Source organism: Aythya fuligula, chromosome 5, assembly GCF_009819795.1.
Source record: "Aythya fuligula isolate bAytFul2 chromosome 5, bAytFul2.pri, whole genome shotgun sequence".
NCBI classification, from domain to species: domain Eukaryota; kingdom Metazoa; phylum Chordata; class Aves; order Anseriformes; family Anatidae; genus Aythya; species Aythya fuligula.
In genome coordinates this window covers 1,269,972-1,288,939 of record NC_045563.1, presented here as the reverse complement: position 1 = coordinate 1,288,939, position 18,968 = coordinate 1,269,972, and the positions used below count along the sequence as shown (strand labels likewise).

Here is an 18,968-nt window from a genome sequence, read left to right as displayed (position 1 = left end):
CCTGCGCATTAGAGCCCGCGCCCGCCGCTGCGCCGGCGCTTCGGAGCCTGGCGCCTGCGCGCGGAGCCCCCGCTCCCTCCGGCTCCGCGCCTGCGCGCTGCGCGCCGCCTGCCGCCCGCCAAATGGCGGCTCCCTCCCCCCTCCCCCCCCCAATCCCTGAGGGGCGCCACGCTCAGCGCTGTGTCCGCCACGGGCCCTTTATTGCCACAGCGCCCGCCCCGCGCCGAGCCAAAGCCGCCGGCCCCGCGCGGGCAGCTCCGCCTGTGTCCCTTGCGGTGCCTGGTCCGTGCCCCGTCCCGTCAGGCCGGCAGCTCCAGGACCTCCTCCAGGCTCCTCCTGACGTGCGGGGGCTGCGCGGCGGCGCGTGCCAGCAGCACGGGGCCCATCTGCGCGAACAGGGCCCGGGACAGCTTGGCCGTGGCCGCCCGGATGCTGCCCCCGGCCCCCGGTGCGGGGCCGCCGCTGTTCGCCGTGCCCAGCAGGTGCCAGAGCACGGCCAGGACCTTCTGCTCCACGGCCTGCGGCTTCCGCGGGTACAGCTCCGCCACCAGATCTGCGTGACAGGAACAGCGCGTCAGCAGCCGCTGGAAATTGTTGTAAAACACAGTTCAGAAGCGACCCCCCTGCTCTGAGGGAGGTTTAAAAGCACCGAGTCACACAGTAGAGTCTCCTCAGAGCCACTGGCACAAAAACCTGGCCGTTTGCCAGCAGAATGAATGGCCCTCACTAGGCCGGTTTTCCCTACAAACACCTCTTTAGTCATCTCAAAAATTCGCACAACTGTTGATAAGTTTAACTCTCTACTAAAAATAAACACGCCATGCACTCACACAGCATTTGGTATTTTATGATTCTCCTCCATCTCAGAAATACCCAATAGGTGTTTGAATTTAAGGAACAAAGTAACCTCACACTAGAAATGTATGTGTATTCAATGAAGCGTTTTCTCTGCTTGGACAATTACATCATGAATTTGCTATTTAATTGGCAAGTACTTGCCTTTGTGGACTCTTCCGATATACGTAATGCAAGCTACTCAGAAAAATCCCACCAAGAGAATTTAAAGGTTTGGTGATTAATACTTTCTGAAAGTATGCATTTAGGATCATTTCAAGAATAGACCTTCCACTATAATGTTTAGTTCAATGTTATGGCTATTACACAGCGAACTACTCTCAAAGTAAGCCAAGTTCAAGCTTACTGCCCATGAAGACATCTCTTGTTCACTTAAAACATCAAAGGGAAATCCAACACTACTCCTAGTAATAATCCCCAATATTAAAATATGTATGTACGTTCTAAAACATTTGTCTTTAAACTTCTGACACCTGCTTAGGAAGCAGACCATCACGAAGTCTGCCATCTGTGTGGTGCCTCTAGCTCAGCTTGCACCTTGTCTCCTTTACGACTGAACACCAAGAAGTGTTACCAAGCCCCTGGGGCAATGAGAACAAAACCAACTATGAAAAGTAAAAAGGTACGGCAGTAAAATTGTGGAGCTGGAAGGAGACAGCCTTAGGGACGAGAAAAAAGCAGTCACTCTTCCTGGCAGGAGTACAGGGGAGTGGGTGCTGAGAGGCAACAGGACTTGCAGCAAGTAAGCGAAGGAGGCCCTGGGCCCCTGGCTCTACCTGGACACAAATGGTCACTCACAGGACAGAGGGAGACATGAGGGGACCCAACTCACAGCACAATTTAATATAAAGCTGCTCAGTTTCCAAGAGAATGAAATTCACCACAAAACAACCCTTTTTCTCTTTGGTTTGATAAGCTTAAGCTGTCTACACCTCTTCTGGGGGAGTATCTAAATATAATCTTTTATTTTGTCAGTAATAGCTTCAATTTGCTTTAGAAGGGGGTGAAATCTGAAAATTATTGCATTGTTAACACTCACAATCTACTGTGGCAGATATGCAGCCACCACCATCCTATAATGGATTTGCATAATTAGGATGGTAGAAAAACAAGCAAACATGCAGAGCAAAACTTCACCTTACCAGCAAGCTTTTCTGTGATGTCTTGTTTTGCTTTTCCATGCAGAAACTGGGCTTTTGTGCAGAATGGCTGGAGAAGCAAATAGTTGTCTAAATTCAAAGAACAAAACACATTAAGAATTGGAAACAGAAAATTAAACACACAGGAAATTAATACAATATAGAAAAATGTAAATAAGAACCTTACTTGTGATGTATTTACTACAAAAATCACAACATATTATTTAAGGGGATAAAAGCCTAAAAGATACTCTTAACAAGCCCTAGCTCCTCCTAGTCTGGTAAAACATAGCATTTTCATTTACTGAAAGTACTAACAAAAGAGATGAAGATGGAAAATAGCTGTGGCATACACACATCTCCGAGAGTCTAGTCCTTTGACCTGCTCAAGAGATTCAGCAGTCTGACACGCTTCTGGATGATGAGACACTTGCTATGCAAATATAACAACCCCACCTATGTGCTTGAGACAAGTCCAGCTAGCTGCATTTACCTATTGAAATATGAAGATGACTTGTGTGCTTTAAAATGTGTGAGAATAAAACCAATGATGCATTACACAATGTAACAATTTGATGAAAATTATTGGAAAGAAGAACTCTTTAAATTAAAAATGTAATTAATGCAATTAAAACTCTTCAAAATTAAGAGGGAGAAAATTACCTAAGTGTTGACATAGAGCCTGAATAACATTTGTGGCAGCTGCATAAATCCCTGGATTTTTGGAGTTTAGGTTGTTGTCTACCATTGCAGGAACCAACATGTTGATCACCGGAGATAAATTGTCTTTCAGCAGTGGAATCATCTTGTACATTGTCTCCAAAGCAACCTGATTTACTTTACTGTTTGAGTCATGTAACCGAGGCTTGAAAGCATCAAAGATCTGAAAAAGCATCCAAACAACATTTGTCTGAATTAATTAATACTTGAGGTGGATATTATGTTTCTTGCTTTTTTGTTACACTTCAGTTGTCCATCTTAGCAAAAGATGGCTCTGATATGCAAATACTTGGGATTATTTTTTGAGCAAGTAAGCCAGCACTCACTATTTTTATATTGTGTACAACTGAAGTGTATCCAACATTCTCTGTACTTCAGTCATTTCTGTGCAATGTAAGAGGCATACTCACTATCTGTAACTTTCAGTGTGACTGATATTTTGTGCAAGCAAGTATGTTTAACAAGACATAGTTTTATTTAGCAAAAAGAATGCCCAGTAGTATCTTTGAAATATGTTTAATTTCTGTCTTCTATAGCACACAGTGACAGTTATCATAATTATTATATAAGCTCTATATTATTAACCCTAAGTGTTACCGCAACATATGCAATAACATGCTAAAGTGTGTTTGTTTTTTCCCCTTCAGAGGCATTAGGAATAGATATCCTTCACACAGAAGATCTAGTCTGAACCTCCTAAAATTTGTTCATTCTGTGTCTATCTCCTGTTAATTGCTAGATCAAGCTCACAGTTTTAAACTCCACCTCTTATCAAAAGGAATTTGATCTTCAAGATTTCAGTAACATTCGCAGTTAAAATACTACAAAGTTTCACAGCGTTATTTCATAGAATCATAGAAAACCGCATTGTTAAGAGACAATCTTGTTTTTGCTTTCATTCTGCCTATCCTCAATTTACAACTGTTGCACCTCACCCTAGTATTTTTCTCTGAAAGAACCTCTTTAAAGGCAGGCTCTTTTTACAGATACTTAAACTGTTGTATCGCAGTAAAGACCCTTCCCCACCTTCTGGATACATGAAGCAGACAGAACTTGCAACTGTCTGTGATTCGGTTACAGTTTCTCAGATCTTGGGATCCTGCTCTCTTTGTAACCTGTTCCAGTATTTTGATATTTCCTCCACAGAGGCATGAAAAACTGCACACAATATGCAGAAAATACCTCCGTGTGCGCTATCTCTAATGAACCTCTTTCACCTTCTTCCTATTTTCTTCCTTTACTACCTTTGTAGCTCTGAGATATGCTTACTGCATATCTCCTCTTTAAGCATGCCTGACCCTTTCCTCGAGGTTTTCCTGTTCATCAGATATTCTGATCGAAAGAGGAAACCATGATTTTTAGCAGAAAACTGTGACAGAACTTTAAAAACCTTTGAAATGAAAGGTTTTTGTACAGTTACCTTCACAATGTTTGCAACAACGAAGTCTTGATTGTTCTCTGTATCTGATAACAGCTGATTAATTCCATTTATTCGATCACGGAAGTCTTTTGCATTCAATAAACCTATAATGTCTTTAACATACTCTTCACTTTCTATTGAATTACGAGGAGCTGCTTTTCTTGTAACTTCACGGGCTTCCGTAGTCTCTCTAAAGAAAAGGAACAGGTTGCTCAGTGAACACATAACCAAGCTGAAAGAGGAGTCTTTAATCTCAGACATTCTCTTTCCACATAAGTGCAAATATCAAAAGGAAACAGAAAATCTTCAGATGATCATGGTTTACTTTACACATAATTTGTTTTTTGTTGCTGTTGTTTCAAAAAATCATCTGCTAGCAATTGTTGTTCCTGAAGTCTTAGTATAAGTGCCACCCAAATGCATGGAAGTGTATCACCCAGGAAATGCAGCAGCCCTGTGCTTCCTCATGGCTCTGTACCACAGCAGCAAGGTTTGACCTTCCCTTACACATCAACACGTCAAAAAAAAAAAAAGAAAAAAAAAGTTAATATAGTTCAATTCTTCCTTCTCAAGTACTTCAAACACTGACCCCAGTCTGAGGGGCAGCTAAGCAGTGTGCTGTGCTGTGGTGGAAATTTAAGAACTCTTCACAGAGGATTCTGAGACAAACTTTCTGTAGCACCTGATCTTATTAGACAGTCATGAAAAGGATTATGAAATCTGTGGAATCGCTTTCCTGCCTAAGTAAGCACCCATAAAGAAAGTATCTTTAGTAGAAGGCTGAAATTCAATGGAAGTGCAATGATGAGGTTTCAGATCTAAGCAGGAACAAATTACTTAACCAGTAATTGATGCTGGAGGAATTTCATCGTTGCTGGAAGTTCTTCAGAAAGACTGTAATGTGGAAGAGAAGTACTGTTGTGTGTCACTGAATAAATTAAGCAGGAGTTCAAATGTTTCAGAAGTTAAATGATGAAGAATTTAAAGTGTTGCAGCTTGACCAAATGGACAGAAAAATTCTCCCACTCTGTTAAATGAGCTTTTCTGACTAAGGAGAGCTTGATGAATCCAATCTATGTGAATTTCAGAGAAGTAACCACAAGTATCCACGAGTGTCCATCTGTATTCACAGACCAGTCTGGGTAGATTCACTACCTCATTCTTAATTCACTAGGAGAAGTCTTTGATGGAAAAGGCAATAAGCATCCTTCTTACATTTTCAAGTCCAAACCGATTAGCTCTGTGAGCAGGCCAGATGGCATCAATTCTTGTCCTGCCAGTGTATCACAGGCCACTAAACACACCCAAATTAAAGAGTCTATGGCAGAACGCAGCAAGTAGGACATCTAAGAAAATGGGCATGTAGTTTTACATGCCAAAGCATAAATACACTATCAAGCCTGGAACTGATTAATATTTTGAATAGCAGATGGTGTGTGAAAGAACTCTGTGGCAGGTACACCTTCTTAAACCTGCAGGCAGTTACAGACCCTATGAACTCTAGATTCTCGAGTACAGACTTTCTGGCCTGGTTTCATTTTTTTTCCTGTTTCTTTGTTCACTTCAATAGAAAACCTATCAGAAGGCAAAACAGAAAACAAAAGATGGAGAGAGTATGCTCTAAAGTCTTCATCATCCACAGTTAGGATTTAACTAAATCCTTACTTTCCAGGCAAGTGCACAAACAGACCATTTTTACTGCAGCTAGTACTTGGCATGTTGTTTGTACAGAGTTTGGATGGCAACACCCTGAGCTGATGGTGACACAGATCTACCATGAATCCCAAGTGTTTTCTGTATTGTGTGCATTTTCAGAGGCAGTCAGTAAACAAATTAACTTCCAAATGTGCAAAGCCATTTTAATATTAGCAATTATCCTATTTAAAAGAGTTTATTGGGACATGTTATTTTTTCCACTTTCTTCGGGAATGTTTAACCCTGTTGCGAGTGTTTGTAGACTCTCTTCTTGTTGTGGGACTGTTCTCCTGGCGGTCAGTTACTAACAGGATACAACACTCAGGAAGATCATTACCTGTCAGTGATGCTGAGAGCATCTCTGGAAGTAGATGATGACCTTGAATGCCCAACAATACTAGTATGAGAACGTCTTCCTTTCGCTGAGGGGGTGTCTAATGGCATCTCCCCCAAACCCTGCACAAAGATGAAACCGTTCATTAATATGGCTGGCACATTCTGCAGTGCTGGAGGCTCTTTAGAGGCAAGTCTGAGGCATGCAAAGTATAGCAGCAAAGTGCAGTTGACGCAGTGTATCTGTAAGGGTTAATGATTCTATGATTCTATGATTCTGCAATTAAAGGCACGCATAGGTCAGGTAACAAGCACCACCTTGCTGTGCTGTATTCACGTGTTACGTGTCTCCCTCTGAACACACTCCTCCCATTCCCTGTAGGTTCAATGTCCATGCTTAACAATCACTAGCACAAGTTTACGTTTCTCACCTGTTAAACGAGAGCTTTCCACATACCTTTTGACGTAGATTGCTAACAAATTCCTTAATGTAAGGCAAATCCTTGGCTGGCACATATTTTTCAAGTGTTTTATCAAAATCAGGATGATTCATCATACTGAAAAGCATCTTTCGACCATAATACCTGCAGGGCAACAGACCGTGACGTATATATCTGTGAACACTGATTTGTTCTGTAAGGCTCTTGGACAATTAGACACATGCAGTTTCAAAATACAGAAGCACAGGAGGATTGCTGGGTTTGTAACCAGACACCCCTTTCATCCTCCCACAAAGAAACTATGGTCAACAATCATTACTTGATCAACGACTGAGCAAATTAAAGACTGAGAACAGCCTCCTATTCCAGTGCTGAGGTATCGGCTGTCTTTAAGCCCTGCCAGTCAGACAGCGCGGATCCTAGTGCTGGAATTCCCTGCATGGCCTACATAGTGCGTGGTGCCAGAACGAGAATGTCCTTTGATCCCTTCTTCCTACTGCCAAGATGGGCAGGGCTGCACGAGCCATTCGGGTGGTTCCCATCACACATTATCCTAACAGCCATTCTCTGCCCCTGCTGAATGGCCCCCACTGGGCTATGCAGAAGTCTCAGCCACCTCAAGCGTGCTTATCTTAATTATCAACTGTACTAACCTTGTTTGCTGGGAACTATCCAGTGTAAACCTGGCTATTGCAGGGAAAATCCTATCAGTGACAACTTTGGTTCCAGCCAGCATCCACTCCGGTCCCATACGTTCTACAATATCCGACATGTGCTGGGCTGTGCATCTCCTCACCGCCGCGTGCAGGTGGCTGAAGAGAACACAACTGCTTAGTAAAAGCTCCTCACAGTAGGTCAGTAACAGTATTTATGTGCTCTACCAAATACTGTCTACAAGTATTCTTTTTTATTCTTTAGCATAACCCACGACTAGTGGAATACTGCAGAATACTGCAGCCTTTGAACTAATAAACTGGTCATTTTCTGCTTTTAGAACTTTTTTTCTAATTTTCTTAAAAATAATTGTGAAATACTCTAGAAAGCTCACCACAAGTCCTTTCCACCAACTTTACAAAAAACAAATCCCTGTGCTCAGAAGCAAACCCCATATCTACTATATCAATTTAGAATTAAATAAAGCAGCATTCTACTGACTTCGAAAAACCTTGCAGAAGTCTGTCAAATTAAGTCATTAAATACCTATATTGATGAAAATCAGAGAAGGCCTGGAATTAATTTTCAAACTCATTCAGCAAACTAATGGTGTATATAACTCTGCAGTACCTGCTGATCCCACATGTTTTCAGAGCATGCAGTTCTGCAGATCCAGAGTTTTCCAATTTTATTTTCATGTTTGGAATTTAGGGGCAGTTTTACTGCACAGTAAATGAGGCAACTGTATGGCTTATCATTCACAAGGAAAAACAAGTTTAAAGGAGGGAGCTAAGGAAAAGAACTGACTTGGTAAGCCACACTAGTGCCTCCCCAGCTTTTCAGATTGACACGAACACCCAGGATTCCTCCTGAATGGCTGTGTTCTGTTTTGGCAAGATTTTATTTTTCTGTGCTTCCATAGATTATCATGGCCTCATTAGACATAAAGATATCACTAGATTAGGTTGCACAAAGTAGCTTCAATTTGCACAAAGGCTATCTGGGTCTATTAAAACTGCAAAATGTGACAACTCAGAATACAGTTGAGGCTACAAAAGCTCCCCAGTCGCTTGGCAGCTAGCACGCTAAGCTCTGTGCTACGCTCGGAGCTGCTACGGAGCTACCTAGTTTCAGACTAGCTTTGGCTGGAGTTCAGTACCTGCTGTTCTGTCTGTGTGGCAGCCACAGGTCTCATGAGTTTGGGAGAAGGGAAACAGTAACAGACTACCTCCTACTGTGTGTACGGGCAGGAAAACAACAACTATGAGGTTTAAAGACTTGACTGAACAAAACTATGCAAGTCCCCATTCCCCACAACTGCCTGCTGCTCATGCAAAATAGGAAATTGTGTTGTACGCATGTCAGACCCTGAATTAAACATAATTTATACATAGAAACATGATGTTAAAAATTCTTGTCCTGGAATCATGATCATGAGTCAAGAATCTATTCCTTGAGGTGAGTTTACAGCAGTTGTCCAGTATCTCATAAAAGCAAACAACGTTTTTAATTATTCTTGTTGGTAATGACAAAAACAACTTGTAGGTGATGAAGACTCAGTATATAGACCCACTCAGGGTCGCAAGCATAATACTTATGATCACAGTAGGTTTGAAATGTATTTAGGAGAAAACATGTAAATTTTAAAAGGTCTTCTGAACCATAAAAAACAGGCAATGCATACCTGCTAACTTGAAGTGAATAGTTGTAGTGAATAGAAGAAAAGTGTAAGACAAATTTAGAACATATATCTTTTCTGTAGTTATGCAGCTGTATCAATCACAACCTGTCCATTCTGTCCTGAGGACACGTATCACTTTTCTCCCAAATTTCCACTTTGCAAGATAATTGTCATATTCATTGCTACAGCCTCTAGAGATGATAGCTCCATACATGCCACGTGGGCTTTGCTGCTAATATGGCCAGAGTTTCCTGAAGCCAGTATTAGAGAATTTGTAACTCACAGTGCTATTTAGGCCATCCACTGATGTCATGCATTAAAAACATACTGTACTCCATGATTCAGTCACTGTTTTCACCGAAGGCTTCTTAGCTGTGAAGAAATTAATCCCTGCTTCAAATGCTATATTCAGACTCAGAGTTCAGATCGTTCTGATGCCTTATGTATCTGAAAATGTATCTGAGTACACAAAGTGGAGGGTTCAAATTTGTATAGGTCTCATAAGGATAGTCAGTGTGTTTGGATCTGCCACTGAAAATACGGAGATCAGATTTCACCAATTATGATCATGAGTATTGCTTAGCCAAGGATTTATGAAAAAGTGATGGGAGTGCCTAAACAAGTAATGGCTGGACTATTTTGTATGGCTTCTGAGATAAAGCAACGCACAATTACTGTCTGCTGCTCTTAAATTCCCAGAAATAACTACATACAGGCACGTTTCTTAAATAATTTAAATCTCAAGGCTGGTAGCATTTGCCTTTCAGTTTAAAGTTCACATAACTGAAGTATGGTTTTCATTGGCTTTCAGAAGACAGAACCAATACATTCCAGAACAACCAGCTTCCCAGGAAACAAAACAGGAAACAAACTGTGTTTTGGATAGCAGTTCTGAATTCAGACTCACTCTCAGGATTTCTAGCTATACAGTAAATCTAAGGATTGATTTATAATGCAAAATCTAAAATATTTAATGGAAAGGATAGGTTACAAGAAATTCTTACCTATCTAAGCGATGACAGATACAAAAGAGATCAGATACAAGTAGGTATACAGCTAGTACGCTGAAATGCCTAGTGGCTTGATTAAGCATTTCTGTTACAAGCAATGAGGATATAAAAAGAACAAAGCAACACACTTAACAGGTAAAGTGTAAGACAAGAATTTAACTTCTAACATAGCATGAAGTCAGCTAGAGGTTAGAATCAAACCATGGAACCAGAAATGGAAGCTTGTCGTGTTTGAAGCAGACAAGAAAATAAACGGTCACCGCCACTGCAAAGGAAACCGAGATGCAGACAAAAAAAAGACTTATTAACCAGCCAAGTCTAGAGAAGAACATGAAATCAGCCAGGATGGTTGCAGCTCGAGAATTTTAAGCTGTAGATCAGGTTTCTAAAGAAAAATTAGTGCTGAAGGACTGAAGACAGGCATTTGATCGCAGAACAAATGGCAAATGAGAATGCTAGGTGAGCTTTATTAGAAAGACAAACAGCATTTCTTAATTCTATTTCTTAAGAATATTATATTAACATTGAATAAAATTACTAAAGACTTGCAAAACCACTGGAAAACATACCAAGTTCCAAAACTGACAGCCAACTTCTTAGTTAATGTAGAGAAACAAACATGGGGATTACATTTTACTTTTATGATAACAAACATTGTCCTGGGCAGAAGCCTTGCACAGCTGACTTACTACATTTTCTGTTATATTTGGATTTTTTAATGACTATAATTGACATATTTAATCTATTCACAAGTTATTTCTTTATAAAGTCTTTGTAATTATTACCTTTGCCCTCCATTTATAAGAGAACAAAGTGCACGTGCTGGAGTCACATTATTAACCATAGCCTTCAGTGCTTTGTCTACCTCTTCCCTTATAAATGTGTTGGATTCACCAGCTTTGTGCAAAAGGACTTTTACTGTATTATCTAGTTCTTGATCCATGCTCTTTTTCAGGTGGGTGAACAAATCCCCTAAACAGACCACAGCAGCTCGAGAAACACCTGAGCGTAAATTCTTGACCTGCACACAGGAAAAACCCAAACAAACAATGAATAATGTTTATAAAATATATTTAGAAATAAGTAAAGCTTAATGTTTCCCTTTCTAAGTATTAAATAACTTTACAAGCAACTGAGCAATACATTTCTAATGTGATTTACAATGTGCAAGAATAAAAATACGTACAAAAATATTTGAAAATTATGATGTAAATTTTTCCAGTCTCTTAGCAAATCAAATAAACTGTTGGAATCTGAAGTATGAGAGCTGCTTTGCTGAACTACAAAGTCATCCCTTTGAGACTGTCCAACAGAGGAAAACTGATCACAGATGAACATACCATTTCACTTTAGTGTATCTCAGAGCTATAAAATACATATAAACACATATAAGCCAGTAAATGTTCTGCTAGTAAAATTTAACCTCTTGAGCCACAGCCAGACTTGTTTCATGAAGTTTTACAGTCAGAATAGCTGCATGGTAGGCAGACAAACATCTAACAAAGTTCAGACCTTCAATCTTCTTCTCCCTATGTAAAGAAAACATTTAAAATCAAAACACTTTCAAATTTCTCATTAAAACAAACAAAGAAAAACAACAAACAGAATTCTAAGGAACCAAATAGTAAGTGAGATTGTAAAATAAAGCAATAACATAAAATGGGAAATTCTTTCAAAGTCAGTCTACCTTCTAATGTATTTGTAGGACTATTTTAAGATAATATTCTCTAAATTATTCCCATTAATTCTGTCCACAGCTTGCAGTATGGCAGTTAAAGGATTACTTTCCTTCACAAAGTACAAAAGGCAATGGTACTGTTACCCCATTCTGTCTGTTAGAGAAGTAGTGAAGCCTTATATTTCACAAGAAATGACAAGCAGGTATTCCAAAAGTTTCTGAAAGCTTAGATATTAGGCCTCAATTTATAGCATTGACAGCTTAATTTAGATTTGGACTAAAAAAAACCACTTTATTTTCTTTTCTCATATATCACTTGCAACCCTTCTTCATTTTTGATGTTATCTTCATTTTGCTGTATTTTTAAAAGAAAGATATGAAAATAAATGCCTTACTCATTACGTTCAGGTTGTAGATAGATGTTTGTACTTACCAGTCATCATCAGCTAAAAGTACCAGGGCTTCTGTCAGTGCTGTTTCTGGTTTTGAAAAGGGTTGCAGTTCTGACGGATCCATTATTTCTGGACTATGAGTGACTGATGGGGTCCGCTCTTTATAGCGTCCTCGTGGCCCAAGAGAAATTTCATCTGCAAAGTCACAAAACGTATCAAATAATTGTATGATCTCAAGAAAACGATCCATTCAAAGGAAGGAAATAAAAAAAATAAAAGAAGTTTGAGGTGTATTTACATTGCTGTTATCAGTGACCAGGTTTTCAAAAAGACGGTTTTCCCAGTTACATCCTCAATCATTCGGTACATATGAATATTTTTTTTTTATACAACTACCACTTCACACAGTCATAAACACAAATTAGTAGTGATTTTTTTTAAATGTAAAAACAGATGTACAACTTGCTGAAGTACAGCGCAGTAAGACATAGTATAGTAAAACTTAAAGAGCCACTTGAGAAATTCTGAAGAATTTTCTGACCATCATCAGTACAAATGTCTATTTTGAAAAGATTTCTACGGCGTTATTTTAAAGGCAGCTGAGAGACAAAATGTACCCAGAAATGTTTTTCTTGGAGAGAGAAGATGTTGGAAGAGAATCAATTTGTCATTAATACATTACATCATTTAAATGTCTAAGCAAAGAAAAAAAAAAAGCCCCTTGTGTTGCAAACATCTTCCTAACAGATTTTAGATGAAAAATGTTTCAAGGGGGCAGTGATGAATTCAAATCCTCTTCACATCCACCCCCACAGTAGTAATTTTCCAGATCATCTCAGGAGAATCAATCATACATATAAGTCATATTAAACCTGATTGTATTTTGGAACTGTCCTACTCTGTGTATCCAAATATTTTAACAGTCTTTACATTTAATTTAATGTAACAGCTTACCAGAATCTAGCAAGGGTGAACACTTAGTTTTCTTCAAACTGGATGTTCTTTTTAATGAAGGATTCAAGGCAACATTTTCTAATGACAACGATACATTTCTTGATGATGCCAGTATATCCCCATAGAGATCTAACTCTAAAAAATAAAAGGAAATGGCCAAATCACAACAACAAATCAGAAAATAGGAAAATAACCTTAGTGTTTTCAATCCGAGTTTGTTTTTTGAAATTTTTATTAATTACAGGGTTTCAAATGTTTCCTACAAGTACTTTACTCTCCACCATTTATTACAACGCAAATGACCAAAAAAAAACTTCTGTGTAAAATTAATTCTAGCAATACCTTATGTCACAGTAAACAGTCATAATTTTTAGTAACTATCATAGAATTTCACTTTCATTTTATTTAAATTTATTTATTAAACTAATGCTCACTTTCTGTTGTTGTTTTCTCTGGTTCATTTAGTTTAAGTCTTTCCCAAGAATTTTCTTCCTTTTCTTCAAGGTCTTTGACTTCCTGATGTTCTTTGTGATTTTGTTCTTTTCCTTCTTTTTTCTTCTGCCGCATCTTATCCTGGACAGATTTTGACAAGGCCACTTTTATCTGCAGAAAACAATGCACCCATTATGATATGCAATATAATGTAATGCATAAACTACCCAATAGCTTATTACCCAGTTCTTGGTATTCTCTAAGGTAGGCATGGACAACTTCTATTTTTGCCATCATTTTACAGAGTCAAAGAAAATTGTTCACATGAATACTAAAAGCAATCCTGAAAAGAGCTGAATGTGCTTTCTGCATGATAAGTAGCCCTATTGGCAAAGACAAGCAACATTCCATGTTTAAAGATTTAAGGGAAATAATCTTTTTTTCTCTAAAATATCTGAATAATTGGAGAATTAAGGTCTACAAGAACAGGTCTTCCATTTCTCTGGCAGCCTGGTGTAGTTTTATAAAAAATTAAGTAACAAATATACAGTCTGGGCTAGCTCACATTTAAGCATACAGGCTTTTTAAAGCAACGGTCTTTAGCAGTGCTACCTGATCCTTTTCTCTTGTATGTTTAAGATGCCCATAGTTTCCCATTAAATCTTTACAACGTTTAATACTTTTGAATTCGATCTCTCCAAGTATTCCTATATTAAGTGGCAAATAGAAAATGTAAATATTTTCTCATTGACTTAAAGCTTTAGTCATGTTAAAATGTTATTTTAAATGCTTTCAGACAGACTTGTGATTGTCATTTCATTTTTTAAATTTATGTCACTACTTCATTAGACAAATCTTGTTCCATGTTATAACAAATGAAACCGTTCTATGGGACAGATATCCCAGACACTGCGTTTTACAAGTCCTATTAATGGAGCTAGATTAACACTACAAATGTTCATCCAGAAAACAAGACACGATAAAACTCAGCCAGGTCCTCCTCCTACATTTCTGTGAGCTTTGGGAGTGAGAGCACAGGACATTTTCCATCTCCACTCCATCCTGCAGCCCTTCTCCAAGAGACTTCAAGTTAGTTGGGAAGCTTCTGGCACAGCAATTTGCCACTAGAGAATTTCCAGGTTGAACCAAAAGAAAAAGCAGGGAGAAGCACATTGGTGGCTACAGCCTCATTTCATACACGTGGGGAGCCTTACTGCCTACCACTGTGCACTAAAATAGATTTAGCTCAGACCGTTAGCCTACAGAATTAGGCAGGAAGTGATTTTTTTTCAGTCATTGCATCCCCAGTGGATACAGAGGTACCTACACAAAGAAGAACAGCTTCCATAAGTGAGACAAAACATTTTAATGTCTAATTGTTAATCATTCATCCAGAATACCAAAACACAGTTAAGTGCCCTCCTCCAATCCCTTGAAAATGGGCCTTAAGCAGTTACTGAGCTGCTAGAAAATATTAGTGGACCTGTACAGTGTTTAAAGAGATCCTCTTTAAAAAAAAATAGTCTAAAATATCACTGAATTACAGAAACGCTTTATGCAGTTCACTTGACTTGGTATCAACAGTATTGGTAGTTGATGTCATTTGTAATAGCCCGTTTGAGATGTGAACACAAGTTCCCTAGTGACTGTGCCAGCCAACAAGCTCAGATTTATTTCCGATGGCGTTACCAATCAACAGATGGCATCACATGGACATGGACATGCAGCAAGAAGTCACGTTACAGTTTTTATTTAAAATTCAATAGAAAAATAACTCTGAATGACAAGAAACGTTTTAGGTTTAATATAAAATTCTGCAAATGTCAGAAAAAGCAAACGTGCTTTCATTGCTGTTTGCAAAATGGTTAAATAGGCAGTCAGAGCAAAAATTTGCACACAGTTAACCAGATGTTCACGAATGTGTTCTCACTGTAATCCAGATTTAGTCTTCACCACGTAACGGAACTCAATCAGTAACAGGATAAAAGGATTTAGGCTGAACTAGATGATCTTAGATGTCTTTTCCAACCCGATAGATTCTATGATTTGTATTCTGCTGCACGTCACCTGAGCTATGAATTAATGCATTTTAACTGAACTCATTTACCATACCATAGAGACTGCAAAATTATATTCACCTGGATTCATACATATTAAAAGAGGAAGTGAGACAGTAAATAGTCCTGAAATCTTACCTCTTTTTCATTTTCAGCGTGGAAATGAGAAGCACTGCTCTGCTGGATGCTTCTCCTACAGATCCCTGAGGGTGGCTCGGTCTCCTGTTTGACAGACTGGTCGTCTCCGTTCTCTGCACATGCTATGGACTGGCTATGTGTTTGAGCAGAAGAAGGACTTCCAAAAACACCTGAAAAGCATACTGTGTTGTGCCCTTACCAAAGTAGTTATTTTTTCATCCTAACTGAGCAAAAACTAAAGCAAAACAAAATTAATTCCATTAAATAAAAACATTGCTGTTGTCCTATTAGTGCCAATTTCCCCCCAAAGGTAATCTTACCTTATTCTGCCATGTAGGATGGATGCACGTACATGAGTGCACACTAGGCTAGAAGTGAAAACTAACCTTCATAATATGCTTCCAATCTCTCTTGTTGGAATGGAATTGCAGAACCCAGTAAAGGCAAACCTTTCAAGCATTACCCTTTTACTTCCATTTAAACTGAAGACAGTTCACAATCTCAAATGTTTTAGGGAACCTATTTCTCTTTTTTCCTCTTCAGAAAGTATATTTTCCCTCATTTTAATAATATGAGATATGGGAGATTTTTTTTTTAATTATTTTTTTTACCAAGGATTTTACCAACCTTTACCAACGACTACAACCGCATCTTCAGACAAGACACTTGGCGAAATGAAATCTAGGTTATTCATCTGTTGAAAACCAGATGTTGACCCTGCAAAAACTAAAAAAAAAAGAAAAAAAAAAGGAAAAAAAATCACCCACTGTACATCCAGCAGTTCACCCTTTGGTACATGTTTCATTCTTCTAAAATGTCATCATTCACTGATACCTGAATTTATCATTTTTAAGAATCAGGTTGTTCTCAAGTTACTGAAGTTAACAGGATTCACTAAACATCAGTAACCACAAAATCTTGAAAAGCATACAGTAAAAAAGATTTCTGCCAATGACAAAAAGAAAACCAAAGTTTCTAAAAGGAGGTTAAATCCTTTAAATCAGCTGGTTCCACTGGGGAAAACAAACAAACAAAAAGTTTGAACTCACTTATTGCTTATTGGAAGTATAGAACTGTTTCTTAATTAATTCAGCACAACTTAATCAAAACAGAATTTGCTAAAATATTTTTTTCCAAGCAGCACTTAGTGTTGTTTCCCATATAACTATCAGTTCCTCAGATTCTTCACTGAAGTGGATGGGATATTATATATACATATTTATTGGTTACACTAATTGCAAATAAAACGTGATCATTTGTGACAAACAAAGATCTCCATTTGTTTTTGCTATTTAACCTGAATAATCTGAAATTTCTAAACAGAAAAGATGGCTTAAGAAAGCTTGATTGCATTCTAGAAAGTGCATAAATAAAATGACTGGGTCACTGAAAAACTTCAGTTGAGGAACGTTCTGTTAGTGACAGCCCTACGTTACAGCCACAGCTGCTGTTACATCTCTAGCCCATGGAAGCACCGGGCACACAGAAGCTGGGACAGCCCTCTGCCAGGCAGGTGTGCAGCTCAGGCATTTATAACAGACCTTTCAAGAGTCCCACTTTCTGCCCTCATCTCAATCTTTAATTTGCCAAAAGTAATTTCAGGCAAGATTGTGACAGGTGCCTCTTTACCTTACAAATGATCTGATTCAGTGGTTTTGGAGCTCTCCTCTTTATGCTTTATGAGAAATAACATCAAGTGAAAAGGTTTCTCTTGAATGTGCTATTTTGTCCTCACACAAAGACTGGCATTGGCATCTGAATGTTCCAAGTTTTGAAGACTGTCAAAATTGGTCTTTTGGGTGTTTTCTTGAATACAATCTTGAGACTTCATAAGCTATTTTCTCTTAGACCATAACTAAAAGTGCATCAAATGCTGGATCCTCTTTGGAACCTAACCACATATCAGGACCTTCTGTCCTAAACTTGGATTCCAGCTTAAAAAATTTATGAATTTTCTTTTCACAATTGTCATTGGTTAAGCAGGTAATGGCAAGAAAAAATGAAGGGGGGTGGTTTAACAAATCTGATTATATACTTTACTTGGACTGCTCAGGTTTAAATGTTTCACATGAAGTAGCACTCTGCCATTTCTATAAAACCTTGAGAACAGACAAATCTATCTACATTTAATGTTGAAAAGAGATGGAGAAAACAAAAGATCTTATAGAGACAAATACTTCATTATTCAGTGTCTATTGATACGTAGAAAATTGGCAGTTAATTTTTTATTTGCCACAGAAACATAGTTACCTGATGTCTATTTTAGCCACTGCGAGATCTGAACAAAAGGGAGCAAAACAATGTGCTCCTAAAGCTTCCAAATTTTAGTTTTGATGGTCAAAAAACAAACCACAAAAACACTGTTGCTCTATTCTAACAAGCTCATATTTGCAAAATACATCTAGTAACTCTGGTATGTTCTGCCTATTGAAATGACACAGTTAAATGTGAAATATATTGACTTAAGTTCCTTAATTTTACCAATGAACAACAGAGCAACTTAAAAACACAAACTTTTAGAGCTCTTCATGTATTAATATTGAAATAAGATCTTGGCCCTTTTTTCATGGTTTGTACTCTCTATTTTTAGTTTTAATTTAACTTGCACTCTGATTTTAATTAATGACCAAAAATATCAACCAAAATCATTAGAGTAAGTATAAAAGCTAGAATACAGAAAAACACATTAAACACCTTGAAATGCATTTTCTATAAAAGCTGTTTTGTAAAAAAGCTACACATGACCTCAGTTTTTTGCCATAAACAAGAGCTCTGATGAACAGTAATATAGCAAACTCACAAACCTTTTGAATGCTTAAAACTTCTTTGTTGTTCCATATTTTGACTTTTAAAAATACTTCGTGACCCTTCTTTTTGCTTCTTGTCCTCATAATCTCCACATCCATTGCCACAGTTCAGGCGTTGGCCAACTATGCTAACATTAGAAGTCCCTTTATCATCAAATACTAGCCATGCAAAAAGAAAAAAATCAAGTATTAAAAAAAAGCAAACTTGAAGTATTAAAAATTTAATACTTGAAGTATTAAAAAAAACAAACTTGAAGTATACTTCTGGTATATTACAGGATTCTCAAGAAGTTACATTTTCAGAAACTCTCAGACTTTATGCATACAGAATGAACATTTTGACAAAGATGCTCAGGCTCTGTTCATCTTTTACATGCAAAGTTTTTCAATTGCAGCTAAACCCAAGTTCCAAACCGAACTCAAAGACTGAAAAATTGTTTTTAAGTCTTTAAATCTGAACAATGAATATTAGTTAATTCATTACTGAAAGCAAAACTAAGTCATAAGTGAACTAAGTGAAAATACTAAAATACTAACTAAAACCACAAGAAATCCTTCCATTT

At 38.1% G+C, this 18,968-nt stretch overlaps 1 protein-coding gene across 1 annotated transcript in view; it reads right to left on the bottom strand.

Moving 5' to 3' along the window:
• Positions 1-215: 215 nt before the first annotated feature.
• TOGARAM1 (TOG array regulator of axonemal microtubules 1) overlaps positions 216-18,968 on the bottom strand; it is a 39,047-nt gene continuing 20,294 nt past the window's right edge. Inside the window, exons 8-22 of the mRNA XM_032187838.1 lie at positions 18,403-18,564; positions 16,226-16,324; positions 15,599-15,768; positions 13,406-13,574; positions 12,972-13,106; positions 12,059-12,212; positions 11,371-11,476; positions 10,733-10,968; positions 7,256-7,414; positions 6,620-6,746; positions 6,167-6,285; positions 4,135-4,324; positions 2,658-2,877; positions 1,998-2,084; positions 216-553 (exon numbers count right to left, since the gene is read on the bottom strand). Of these exons, the coding sequence (XP_032043729.1) occupies positions 300-553; positions 1,998-2,084; positions 2,658-2,877; positions 4,135-4,324; positions 6,167-6,285; positions 6,620-6,746; positions 7,256-7,414; positions 10,733-10,968; positions 11,371-11,476; positions 12,059-12,212; positions 12,972-13,106; positions 13,406-13,574; positions 15,599-15,768; positions 16,226-16,324; positions 18,403-18,564 (2,387 nt within the window). The 3' untranslated portion in view covers positions 216-299. The remainder of the gene's footprint in view (positions 554-1,997; positions 2,085-2,657; positions 2,878-4,134; positions 4,325-6,166; positions 6,286-6,619; positions 6,747-7,255; positions 7,415-10,732; positions 10,969-11,370; positions 11,477-12,058; positions 12,213-12,971; positions 13,107-13,405; positions 13,575-15,598; positions 15,769-16,225; positions 16,325-18,402; positions 18,565-18,968) is intronic.